General features: G+C 33.8%; 1 protein-coding gene across 3 annotated transcripts; it reads left to right on the top strand.

The window, feature by feature from the left end:
* The first annotated feature begins 791 nt into the window (after positions 1-791).
* LOC105769805 (serine/threonine-protein kinase STY8) lies at positions 792-13102 on the top strand. Of its 3 annotated transcripts, none has more exons than XM_052631266.1 (16): positions 792-1335; positions 1467-1581; positions 4571-4683; positions 4841-4960; positions 5758-5830; positions 6132-6242; positions 6634-6684; positions 7229-7368; positions 7463-7570; positions 8226-8299; positions 8654-8829; positions 10486-10581; positions 10933-11013; positions 11107-11157; positions 11702-11842; positions 12685-13102. In XM_052631266.1, the coding sequence occupies exons 1-16, from the start codon at positions 1154-1156 to the stop codon at positions 12721-12723; spliced, it is 1671 nt and encodes a 556-aa protein (XP_052487226.1). In that variant the 5' UTR covers positions 792-1153; the 3' UTR covers positions 12724-13102. The 3 variants fall into 3 exon arrangements, with proteins under 3 accessions (XP_052487226.1, XP_052487225.1, XP_012446138.1); XM_052631265.1 differs by having other exon boundaries at positions 11702-11883; XM_012590684.2 differs by lacking the exon at positions 12685-13102 and adding an exon at positions 11922-12302 and having other exon boundaries at positions 793-1335.
* Positions 13103-13487: the final 385 nt, after the last annotated feature.

Genomic DNA, 13487 nt, shown 5'->3' with positions numbered 1-13487 from the left:
ACAAGTTAATATGTAAATTTAAAATAATTACTTTTTATTACATTATTGATCGCCCTATCAAAATCAAATTATGAAGAAAGTATTATATACATTTTATTTCTCTTTATTTTAATATTAAAATCAACATGATCTGCCAATTTTATACCTTATTAATAATACTTTTCGCACATAATATATATACTCTAAAGCATTCTAAATTGAAAATTAATACCACCAATGTTTTTTGTTATAAAATTCAAAAACTTTTTATCAAAATTAGGCAAAATCATAGTGCAATGTAAAATGTCAATTCCATCTTCAATTTTAATTTATGAACACTATTGTATAATATTTTATTGGGTAAAACACAAAATATTCATTAAATTATAAATTATATTTTATTTTGTCGCTCAATTATTACTTTTTAAATTTAATTATTAAATTTTTGAAATCAAATATTTTAATCACTTTCGATTAAATTTTTAGTGCCAACTTATGTGAAAATTTTGGAATTTCCACGTAAATTTCCCAATTCAACATTATCATTTTACCGCTTACACTATTGAAAATACGTCTATCTATTTGGTGATATATATAAATATATTTTAATTATTCTGCATTTTTGAGGTAAGATATTTTAATTAATAAAATCGATATTTAAATAATAGTAATCTTAACTATTTCACTTTTTTGTCTGCTTACCAAATTGGCATTTCCGTCATTTCGTTGAATCTGTCGCCGTAATTCTCTTTCTTATCTAAGGATGTTTACGTAACTTGTGAAACATATTTTAGTACCAAGAAACCGGCCAATCCTATTCCCTTCAATACTCTTTCTCCAAAAGTACGAAGCCTCTCCCAAAAGTCAATGCCTCCTTTCTCAAGCCTGAACATTCGCTTCCCCTGTTTTTACTTTCTCCCAACTCTAACCTAAAATTCCGAATTTATCCTCCAGTTTCTCTCAAAACAACCATCCTCTCCCTCCATTCTTGTCCTCCCAGATTCCATTATCGGTCAAAGATCCCCTTTACTTTGATCAGCAACAAAGAAACAACAAGTTTCACCTCATGCGATGCTCAAATAGAAGGAAAGAAGAAAAAGAGAGGAGGAGGAAGAAGAAGAAGAAGAAGAAGAAGAAGAAGAAGAAGAAGAAGAAGCAATAGGTTTCATTGTTGATGGATTTAACTGAAGGAGTTGGAGAGAGTTCATCGCCGCCGAGAAGCTTCGGTAACTTTAACAACTACGATATCAGAACTGACGTTTTCAATCGCTTAGTTGAAATCGGCTACGAAGAAGCTATTTCGAACTCTGACTTTCGCGACAACTTGGATGCTCACTTCAATCGCTTGCCTGCTAGGTGAGAATTAGTTATTATACAAATGATTTGTACGTATGTGTGAATCTGTTTTATACGTATTTTTATGAAGGATTTAGAAATTTTAAAGTAGGATAGGTTAAAGCTAAGGGAGCTGTTTTTTTGGTATTCAGTTATGCACTTGATGTTAATGTGGAGAGAGTGGAGGATGTCTTGTTACATCAGAAGCTACTTGAAGCTGCGAAAGATCCGGAGAAGCGGCCGGTTTATCATATCCGCTTCTTGGAGGTACTACTTCTTTGCTTTTTGTTTTAATAGCAAGTGTTTAGGGTTTAAGAAGAACACAACCCGGTTTAGTACCTTTTTGCTATATTAATGTCATGGCTATCAAAACAGGGCAAAATGGAAATATCATCTTTTATTTCAACTACTGGTTCATATGTACAGCGGTAGAAATTTGGACTATTGGCCTTAGTGTTCTAATTCAAGCAAAGCGGTAGAAACTGAGATTCGTGGAGTAGTGAGATTTAGTTTTTCTTTTAAAGAAAAAGTAGATGTCACAAGAAATATATATTATTCGTTTTAATACGTTACTGATCCATGATAATTTTAAAAAAAAAACAGTGTGTTAGGAACCAGAGTGTTGAAGAATTGGGCATAGATACAGGGTTTGTGGAACAGTTTTAGCCTTTAGGAACATAGGAATGTTGTGCACAGGGACATCGGTGCTTGGAAGTTGGAACAATCCCTTTTACTGTAATTTCTGGTGTGCAATTGACCCTTATGTCCGTGAGAGAGCTTTAAACAATTACTTATCATAGAGTATTATTATTCAGTAGTAAATTCGTTAAGTCAAAACAATTAGTCTTATTTGATCAAGCTTCATTAATTGCATCATGTTGAAACCTAATGCCGTTCTGAAATGAAGGTTATAGGTACACTTTTCCAATTCACTTCTGTCAAAAAGGTTTATCAATTTACAAAGGGAAACAAGTTTTTAAAAAATTGTTTGAAGAAATTTTACTTGGAGAATATAAATATATATTTTTGTTATTGTGCCCCAAGTTTGAGATACCGTGACCCTACTGTTCTTTTTCCCCTCCCATATCCATACTAGCTGGAGTGAATGAAGGGCGAACACTGGTACTCGAGAAATAATTTATAAAGTTGCATGCATTAATGTTTAATTTAGTAGAGAAATGAAAGACTAGATGTTGTAATTGTTGAACCACAAAAGCAAGTAGCTCATTGGGTGGCCAAGCCATCCTCATCAAATTTTATGTCTTAAAATAAAATGAGCTAAGGCATAAGCAACGGGGTTCAGATCTTGCCTAATTGACAGAGACATACAGTAGTGTTTTTGGGTTTTAGCCTTGTCATGTCCTATCGTCACCCATTCATATCGACGGTATGTTCTAGCAGGGAGCAAGCTATGATGCTAAAGAGTTTGGCATCTACAACAGCAAGACAAATCAGGATTCAAAGCTAATTGCTGCTGATGAAATAACTTGGAAAACTGGCTATTTCAATCTGAAGAATGCGTAATTGATGCTGGTACTAACTCCAGTGTTCGCCCTTTAGTCTAAGGTACCATTGTTGCTGATAGGATGGAATGTGCCCCAAGAATGTCTTGGATGGGTAATGGGTGTAATTAATTAAAAGACTAGAGACGGAGTTTGGTCTTGTCTAACATTACTTGCTTCAGCCTTGGCGGTTGTTGCACTTGCATAATAATCTATTGTTCGAATATTTACAGGTTTAGAGACACAGCTATCTGAGTATCCAAGTCATAAAATCAATCATCATTGGGTAAAATCCCGTATTGGGTCTTTCTTTTTACAGAATGTGAAATATAATAAAGCCTATAGGTGGAAAAAAGGGATCTGGAATTTGAAATACCCTAAAAAAAATTACTATGTTGTTTAATTTCACTTGAATAGTGCCGATTTTATACTCCAGTACCAGAAGAAGAATTTAAAATAAATAAAATAAATGAATTTTTAGAATCAGGTTAGCAAGAGGTCACTCATGGACCATGATTGCCCTACATGCAGAGAGAGTAGTGAGAAATATGACAATGTGGAAAATGCATAGGAGAAAGTCCTCACATAAAAAGTGCCTTGAAGAAGTGCGTTCAAAAAGTTTGGTTTAGGATTTAAGTGTTTTAATATTGCTATCCAAAAGTGCTTTTGAGAAATTAAATGTTCATTTTAGACATAATGGTGTAAAGTAAAAAATATAAGAAAATAATATTATTAATGTTTTAATATATGAAATATAAATTTTAAATTTTTTATGCAATTAATATGAATTGTTTGTAAAACTTAATTTGAATATATAAACTATATTTTAAATATTAGAAGATAATTATTACTAATTCAAATATATAATTTCAAATATTTGAAATAAATTTCAATAGGAAAATAATAGTATACTCGATGTAAATATTGTATAATACATTGGATTTTAAAAGAGGGTTAAATGTCATATGACTCCATAAGTGTTTTTTAAATGCAAAAGCTAAAAGTTTTAGCTTTTGTGTTTGGGATCAAAAACACATTTGACTTCAAAAGCGCATTGTTCTTTATTGCTTATGGTGCTGAAAGTGCTTTTAGCTCCAAAAGGACTTTTCTAGCTCAATGAATAACCTCCACCAATAGGCTTTGTTTTTGTGAAGGAGGGAGTTAATGTTGTTCATACTGTTCATGGCTTACCTGGAAATTATATGTCGCTCCTCATATGTCTTATACAACTCCATACAATATGCATAGTCATGCATCTCGGTGAATGTGTAAGTGTTTGTTGCTTATATATTGTAAAATGCCTTGAGTCAGCCTTACATTTTGTTAAAAATATATAATATGATTCCTATGGTTACACAACACCTCTGACTTCCTGCTACTTGTGATATCTCACTTTTAAGTATATATTTTGACATTACTGCAAATGTAATTATATAATTTCTTCTCCTTTTGCAGACTACTTTTTTTTCGCAGAAAGTCCGTTACTAACAATATAAAAGGAAGGGGGTTATATAAGTTTTTTTGTGGATTTTGGAAAGTAAAAGTAGATAAATAAACTAAACTGCAATAGTATAGTCAAATTACTGTTTCAAGCTAATAATAACAACCCTTAAAGAATTGTATCCTCTTAAAACATTTTATACTTTTGCTCCCATTATGGTATTACTTCTAGATTATTCTTGATATTTTCTTCATGTGATGTATGATTGTGTTGCTCTCTTTTTTGCATGTTTTCTCCCTCTTATGCTATGTAGAACCTTTGCACCAGAGAAGATAATAATGATGATCAGCAAGATATAAATTCTTTGTCTGGACAAGGGCCTTTTGGTGATGGAGATGGTGAAAAGGTTGTACCATCATATAAAAGGTATTTATGTATAAGATTATTAGTTCTTTGTCCCTTTCCCTTTTCTCTGTTTGATCCTAAACGATTTTTATTTCATTAATAACATTTTGATGTCTTTTGAATTGCATCTTTTATTAATAATTTTATTAATTAATGCTTTGTCACTTTCTGTAAATAGAAGCAGGGATCATCCAGTTGACTTTGAAGCTTGCCCTAAGCTTGAGGACCTAAATTTGGATGTCAGAAAGAATTCCAAGTGTGTATATGATAGATATCTCACTCAGAACTTTTCAAAAAGGTACTCTGTTGAAGATTTGTTACACCAGTCCTTTCTTTGAAATTTCTGCAAATCTTTTCCTATTTATTAACTTGACTATGTATGAGGAGATTTTCCTACTTTCAGGAATGAGAACCTCTGTTATTTTGGGGGTTTGTGCTTGTTGATGTGTGCTCATTTGGATCTTCTTCATAGAGATCTACTTCCAACTGAAATAAAAAAGCTAAATCAGAACATTAACAACATTATATGCTAAATAGCCAATTCTTGGTGCTTGTATCATTCAGTTTAGTACCTGCAACATTTTTGAAACAATTTGTTTTCAATTCCTTTCCCAGATCTGTATGATTTTTGGTAATTTATTTCTTGTTTTTTTAGGTAATTTCTTTTTTCATTGTACAGTGAAAGGTTAGATAGTTGTCATTGGTATTACAAAACTTGGTTGCAGGTGTTTACTGTACTGAAGCTTTTGTCTTAAGGGTTTTATCATTCTTAGGTATTTTAGTAGTTGCTTTCTAACAATCTAGATGGTTAGAAGATCTCCTAACATTACTTTGGAAAAGGTTCATTCAGAAGCATTTTGTTCTTTCTGTATGTGCTTATTCTCTCAATCTCTCTCTTTCCCTCCCCGCACTGACAATTGAAGCAGAATTTTGTATAACAATGTATGTATGTGTATGCCCACATGTTTAGCATACTTATATGCCCAACGCATGTATATTAGACTTAGGCTTATAAATGCTGCTTTCTTATATCAGTCTTGTATTTTTCATATTTATGTGTGGGTGGTGAGTTGGCCTTTGGTAAATGTTATGCAGGCAAGAGATTGTACAACTTCCAATTCATGAAGTGATATTTTCTACCACTGACAGGCCGAAGCTGCTTAGCCAGGTATGTTTGACAACAATGTAATCTGTTGTTTTTCAAATTTTCAGATAACACCTTTAGATTTTTCTCTCAGCACTGAACACCCTGTGGTTTCTATATCATAGGGTTAGAGCATAAACTATTTTCAACAAAATCATAAAAGTCTCCTCATATTAATAATTAGATGATAACCACCTATGGTAACATGAGAAAATTGTGGGGTACTACATGTTAAAGGAAAAAGCTGCAAAGTGTTGTTCAAAAAACTGTTAACCAGAAGGGTACAAATCTAGTAGAATACTGACCAGCTGTCGTTTCTTTCTAGCTTTCTGCATTGCTTTCAGATATAGAGCTTAATATTCGTGAAGCACATGTATTCTCTACAACGGATGGCTACTCTTTGGATGTGTTTGTGGTGGATGGATGGCCTGTTGAGGTATACATTACTTCATTAGATGTTTTCTTGTTAGTGTTCTCGTATATTTATTTTTTCTGGTGAGTGTTAAGATGTATAACTAACAAAGAATCTTGCTTTACATGAGATACTGTATTCTCTGCTGTTGACATTGGCAGAGTTATAGGCAGTTCCTTTTTTTCTTTTGTGTCGAATTCTGTAATATGACTTGAACATTTGACCATAAATCCAAAATTCACAACTTTGATGCTTCTTTTATATTAAAATTTATCAAGTAGTATATTATTCAAAATATAGTTTATCCCCAAAGCGTAGCCTTGTAATGTATTAAAGAGCATTGTGATTGTATTTCTTTTATGGCAGGGATCTCTGCTGAGTCCAATTGTTGCTGACTTTGCAATGTTGTGGCCAGGATACAGATGGTTTATATAAAGCTATGGAAGAAGCGGTTAGTAGAAGCAAGGTAAACCTTGTCCATGTGAATTCCATTTATGGCCTTTCACTTTCTTTCTAGTTTAGTTGCAATCTAAAATTCATTTCAAGTCCTAATGAAGAATGGGCATTAATGGTACTGGGTTTTGTTTTTACAATGTGTTTGGACATCACAAAGCTAGTCATTATGGCTCTACTGTTGGCGTTAAATTTTTGAAAGGTTTGGTACTGTCTCCTTCTATTTGGAAGTTCAAATGGTTCTTGAGAGAACAATTGAAGAGCTTTTCACATTTCTTTAAAGGTCTTGATCTAGCCACCATCAGATTTGTGCATTTTACAAATAATCTGTATGTAAATTTATACCTTCATAATTGATGAGCAGATTGCAACCCTGGTTTTTAACCCCTATAATAATCTGAATTTTTTCTTCATCTTTCTACTATTACCCCCTGTTGGATTCTGATGGATCTCACATCATTTATGCTTACACTTTCGTATTTGCATGACTTTGTCCTTTAAGTATTATGAATGGATGCCAAAAAGATAATTTACCTTACTATTCTTTGGAAATGAAGGGATCATTGTCTGGATCTTTGAGTTCTCATTCTGCTATAGATGATGCATCAGCTACACAATCAAAATCTCGAGATTGGGAGATAGATAGAAGACTTCTGAAGATAGGAGAAAGAATTGCTTCTGGATCTTGTGGAGATCTGTAAGTTTTGCCCATATGAACTTGCTTCTTCTGGATCTACTCTATTCTGTAATTTTGTTCTGTTGCTCAACCTTCTTATGATTTTCATCTGAAGGTATCATGGTGTCTACCTTGGACAAGATGTCGCTGTTAAATTTCTTAGGTCTGAGCATTTGAATGATGCTATGGAAGATGAGTTTACTCAAGAGGTGGCGATTCTACGGTGAGAAGCTTTAACTGTTACTTTAGAGTTCTGTGATGTTTCACATTGTCTTTGTCGCAATCTTTAATTTTCTGTTGTCTACTCTGTGTAGTTTGTTCAATAACCCCTTGCCCTTTTTCACTCACCTCCTTCACCTACTCACCTACCCAAAAGAAAAAGATAATGAAAGGAAAGAACGGTTGAATTTGTGAACACTTATGTTTCCAAGTTAAGGTGTCTCATTGTAGGTTCATACTCCCATAGAATTCTGCCTGTTATGTCTGAAACCACCTTCACCTTAGGCATGAAATCATGTTGAAACTCTGTTGTCAAGTCTTAGAAATAGCTGTCTTTGTCTAGAATCTACCTTGGAGTAATTATGCACTTGCTCATTAGGCTATAAATTTTGTTCGTTTCCTCTAAAGAAAAATATTCTTAGTAGAACAATACATTTTTCCTCTTGAGATCTACTTCAGCAAAATGCATTTTTATATATATACATTTTACCTCTTGTATTGCAAGCAAATAAAGTTAAATAAATTTTTTTCTTGCTTTTTCTTAGCAATAATCTACTGGCTAATTTCTGAAGTAGGATATGGTTGGTGCAGGTATTTGTATTTATGTAGGACCACAATCATATGGTTATTGATTTTATTTTTTGGATTCTTGAGTGTAGAGAGGTCCAGCATAAAAATGTTGTTCGTTTTATTGGTGCATGTACAAGGTCCCCACATTTGTGCATAGTAACAGGTATGAAACTTCTGAAGGCTAAAAAAAAGTCTTTTTTGAATTGAAGAGGCTTCTATTCTAGTTATCCTCCCTTATTAATCTGTCATCTTGAGTCATCTGTTGAGAAAAGCTTTTCATTATAATTGTTTATTTTGACTAGTTAATCATGTCAGGGGACCTTCTATTCTTTATTTTTCATTTTGGGTTTGTCTAAATATCTGTCAGAGTATGGCCTTAATTTGGGACCCCAGCTAAAAGAATTTATGTAGTTGATAGCGGCCAGGGCCTTCCAATCACACTCTCCAGAGCACACACCATTCACTCACTGTTTCAACTTTAGTATCTGTTAAAATTTCTCATTTCACATTTTTGCAGAATATATGCCTGGGGGAAGCCTGTATGACTATTTGCATAAGAATCGTAATGTCTTGACGCTCACTCAACTGCTGAAGTTTGCAATTGATGTCTGCAAAGGGATGGATTATTTGCATCAAAACCACATAATTCACCGGGACTTGAAGACAGCAAATTTGTTAATGGATACGGACAACGTATGATTTTCTTAACATCATTGATCTGAGAGTGCTGAAGGGATTAGTTTATCTGATTTTCTAACAATTAAGTTGTTCTTGGTGATCAGCAACATGACTGAAGATTAAGTTGAAAACCAGAACCTTGACATGCGTCAGAGTTGGGTTTTCCTTTGTAAAAGTTCTTAAAAAGGGTAAAACTTGCATGAAGGATAGTAACTAATTTAATAAAATTGCATACTGTTAGTGAACAGGATGCTGCTGAAAATCCTTAGGTTTATCTGGTTAAACCGCAGATTATGGTTATGTGTTGAATTACTTTTAATCCTTACCAGATATCGATGGACTTGAAATCTTTTGCTTGGTGGTGTCCTCAATTAGGAAATTAGTTCAAGTTTCTCGTGATATGCCTAAAAATACTTTTTCATTGTGTTAGTACTGTCTCTGGTACTGAGGCTTGTTTCATCCTGGTTCTAGGTATCTATAATCTTCTCTCTCTGGATGCATGCATGCCGTTGTACTTCCTTTTTAAAAGTTTTTATTGGAGTGGTTAAGCTGAAATATGGCTTTGTCTTTAGTAATGATTACTTTAATTTTAACGGTATCTTTTGTTGGTAGTGACTTAAGTTCTATGGCTCAAATTTAATTTCGTCATAATCAGCATGTGGATCATCAAAATACTGGCGGAGAATATTAATGGTTTATGCCAGTCAGAATTTTTGAAACATCAAAAAATAAGTTATCTATATCATTGATATTGTCAATTGAGAATTATATAATCGGCAACCAAGCACATGCAGGGTGTTTGAGGAGTGGCAAGCATCCTATGTTTTTCCAGGAGATATTGCGAGTGTTTAGATTCATCATAAGTAGCTAGTCTACATTTGCTTCTGTGGTTTCATGTAGTTGGAGTTTGGCATGCTTTATTACATTGTTTATGACGTGAACTTTGATAATTTACTTTGTCTCAAGCGAACCTCCTGCTTTTAGAGTTGTAAGTTTTTGCGAACAAGAGGAGTCACATTTTGAAGGTATACTACTGGACCTAATATGGACATGGCCATGAACCAAGCGAGCAATGCTAATTTTATTCATTTTATTTTATGGTGGTTAAAGTCTAAAGTATTTTAATGGTGATAGAGAGTTTGGAAGGTTAACTGAAGTTAATCACAATGACTTCAAAGTTTGTTGGAATTTGGCTTTTTAACTTTGATTCTCGGATTAAGGGATGTTGTATGTGAATCTGGCTTGGGAGCAGGAAAGCAAGGGTGCATAAGCAAGAAGGTAGTTACTCACGAGGGAAGGACTTCAGTAACAAAGAAGATAAGAGAGAAAATAAGACTAGCTTTATGTATATGGATTGATGTGTAGACATGATCTGGACCCTCGAGGAAGTCCCCTAGCCAGTGATGGAGTTTCTTTTAAACATTTTTATTCCTGAATTAACAGAAGTAGTTCTAGTGCTTCTGCATCTTTGATCCATCTTTCATGCTATATCTATCAATGTACTCCTAGCAATAAAGTTTCTACCAGTTAATAGGGTAGACAGCTAAGATAGCTGACATTAATGTTTATTGGCACCTGTAGAGTTGTTTATATCACAATTTGAAGTGAAATTTTTGTAACATTTAGTGTTTTACTATTTCTGATCTTGAGATCTTTATGTTTTCTTTAAAGGTTATTAAGGTGGCAGATTTTGGTGTGGCTCGGTTCCTGAACAAAGGAGGAGTAATGACAGCTGAGACTGGGACATATAGATGGATGGCACCTGAGGTGTGAATCTCTTATGTTTATTTCTTTTTCCCTTGTCCAATAGACTGAGGGAGTGTAGTTGCCTCCGTTAATTATTTCAAAATTTGGTTTATATTTTTTAAGCCTGATGGGGAACTTCCTCAGTCATTTGTGAAATTACCTCAAACTTCTGTTCATTTATAAATGCTCTAATACTTGGATACGTTGTTCCTTCCATAATTTTTGCAATGAAAAAGTAGTTGCAGGGTTAATGGTGCAGTCCTTATTCTTTATGTCATGTGCCATAATGTCTTACTAGCTGTGTACACCTAAGTGTCACCAAGTTTGACTTCTTATTTTGGGTTTTTTTCCCATCTTTATTACTCCTACAAGGTTATAAACCACCAACCATATGATCAGAAAGCAGATATATTCAGTTTTGCTATTGTACTCTGGGAGCTAGTGACTGCCAAGGTATTTCCTGAAATTGAAGAAAGTTAAAGAGCTATTTGTATGCTAAAACGTTGGAAGTCAAACTTTCGAAAATTATTTTCCTTGTTGATGCAGGTTCCATATGATACCATGACTCCATTGCAAGCTGCCTTGGGAGTGAGACAGGTCTGCTTTTCTATTTATGGAATTAAAGAGTAATCTCTACTATATCATAGTTTATGGATTTTGTTCGTTTAATTTCAAGCATGATATAAAGATGGCTTTCCTGTAATTTTGCAATAAAATTTCAAGTTCTATTTTGCTGCATCCAATCTATTGATGCTGTGTGGTTCAAAATCTAACCGTTTCATATGTTTGGGCATTCTTAGAAACGGAACAAGTGTGAAAGCCATAAAGTTTAATTTGAGAACATTAAATTTGTTAGTGTTATAAAAGAGAACTCCAAAATTTTGAAGTTTTAACTTTAAAGCATATGTACTGGGAATGGTAAAAATCGATTCCTCATACATGACCTGAAGTTTAAGTGTCTGCTGTGGAACAGAAAAGTCATAGGAATTCTGATAAAAGATAGACAGATGCCAACATTGCATAACAATGTAAATGGCATGAATTAGGATGTTGTTTCCGCTAAAATTTTGTTAATTTCCATGGGAACTCTACAAAGCCACTGTATAATAGAAGTTTCATTTGTCTTGCTATTTCATTTCAGGGATTGCGTCCAGATCTTCCCGAGAATGCACATCCAAAGCTTGTAGACTTGATGCAGAGATGTTGGGTAGCCACTCCTGACAAGCGGCCATCCTTCTCTGAGATAACAGCTCAGCTTGAGACACTTTTTGAAGAGGTTAAGGTAGAATTTGCACAGTTAAATCGTCCTCTTTTGATGTTAAGGTTAGAAATCTGTCTCCTGATTTAAGTGTGTCACGCAGGAAACGGCAGAAGCAGTGAATGGAAACTAAAGATTTTTGTATCCATGTAAAGATTGGAAGATTTCTTTTCGTTAGATATTTATAGAGGTCTTATATAATTGAGGGAAAGAGAGTTTCAGTAAAGACTATGCTATATACTTAAACGAAAGGGACAAAGAAAATGTAGAAATTTTTTTTTTTTCTGATGGAACTTTCTTGCTTGAACACGGTGTAAAAAGAATGCGTGAAGCAATATGATATTTGATACGAACTTTCCGAGGCAGGAGCTGTTGGTATTTGGTATTCTACTCTTTGAATAGTAGATAGGAAAATATCTGATAATTTTGTAAAGGATAACATGAACGCGGAAGTAGTGTAATAAATATCGAGTCATTTAATGCACACATTGTGTTTGGGATTTGTTTTAAGTCAAGTAGTTTGTGTCATGCTCATGTTTCATAGAATTGATAAAAGAATACATGCATGAGTTTACATACGGTTGGAAGCCAAAATTAAAATTAAACATAGATGAGACAATTCCCCGAACACTGCTGATTATTGGGGGATTCCAATTGTGCAAGAATTGTCAAATAATGGAGTATTTGGGACTCACATGATTGAGTCATCTTTATATCAGCATTAAGTTATTGCTCCAGATTGACCCTCTTCTTTCAAATTCACTTGCAACCCGGTCCCTACCTATTAATTCCTTCTGTATATTGGTTCTAAAATTGGTTGCACACCCATTTACTTTTTATTTTACTCTTGTTGAGGGACAAAACAGGTAGGAAGAAGAGGTGGCAGCTCACACAGTGGAGAGTAGCAAGAGCCGCAGAAGGTAGAGTCAAAGATTCTTATGCGATCAGATTCGATGATGGAGAAAGAGTAGGAGGAGAAGCATTATGCTCCTCCTTGAAGCTGAGGATGGGCAGTATGGGCTGTTACATGCTACAATCATTGTCTCTCAACCTTGGGCTTTCATTGCGAAATAAGTCTCATGGTTGGCCACTTAAAGAGTACAGTAGATTTCTAAATAAAGGATGATGAGATGGAAATAGACTAGACAAGGTCTCGCGTGTTCCATACAGCAATACTTGTCATTAACAAAGTAGATCAAAAGAGTTTCAAGATTTATGTATGTGTATGTTCACAAAACTCAGAGCTGAGAAATCGTTAATTTTAAAAAGGTCGTGGTTGGCAAAGATGAGCTACAACAAAATGAAAGACAACCAACCTTAAATAAGTGAGATATTCGTAATATTCTTTAAACGTTAAAATTTAATGGATGCTAACCTTTTTCATATATTGCTTTATAATTTGTTTTTTTAACTCATAACTTTTAAATGCCAAAAATGGTACACCATGAAAATAGTTAATTTGGGAAAGAAGATCGAAGTTTCACATTTAGTAGTTATTTAGAGTTTTCTTCCATTTAAGGTTATTTATATCACTCGAAAAGATTAAGAAAATTAACATTACAATTTTTATTATAAAAAAAAAATCAGTAAAGGCTTCCGTCTTGTTATCTCTAAGCCTTGCAAATAAGAGCATGTACATATAGAGCTCTTTTAATCTATCTTGTCAAGG

The sequence above is a fragment of the Gossypium raimondii genome, chromosome 5 (genome assembly GCF_025698545.1).
Source record: "Gossypium raimondii isolate GPD5lz chromosome 5, ASM2569854v1, whole genome shotgun sequence".
NCBI classification, from domain to species: Eukaryota; Viridiplantae; Streptophyta; class Magnoliopsida; order Malvales; family Malvaceae; genus Gossypium; species Gossypium raimondii.
The sequence above is the reverse complement of the archived record's forward strand: the minus strand, read 5'-3'. Positions and strand labels throughout refer to the sequence as shown.

Coding starts and splice junctions, on each gene's coding strand:
- LOC105769805 (XM_052631265.1), top strand. CDS start 1,154: ATGGATTTAACTGAAGGAGTTGGAGAGAGTTCATCGCCGCCGAGAAGC. Junction 6,685..7,228: donor AAGCGGTTAGTAGAAGCAAG/GTAAACCTTGTC, acceptor TTGGAAATGAAG/GGATCATTGTCTGGATCTTT. Junction 10,582..10,932: donor ATAGATGGATGGCACCTGAG/GTGTGAATCTCT, acceptor TACTCCTACAAG/GTTATAAACCACCAACCATA.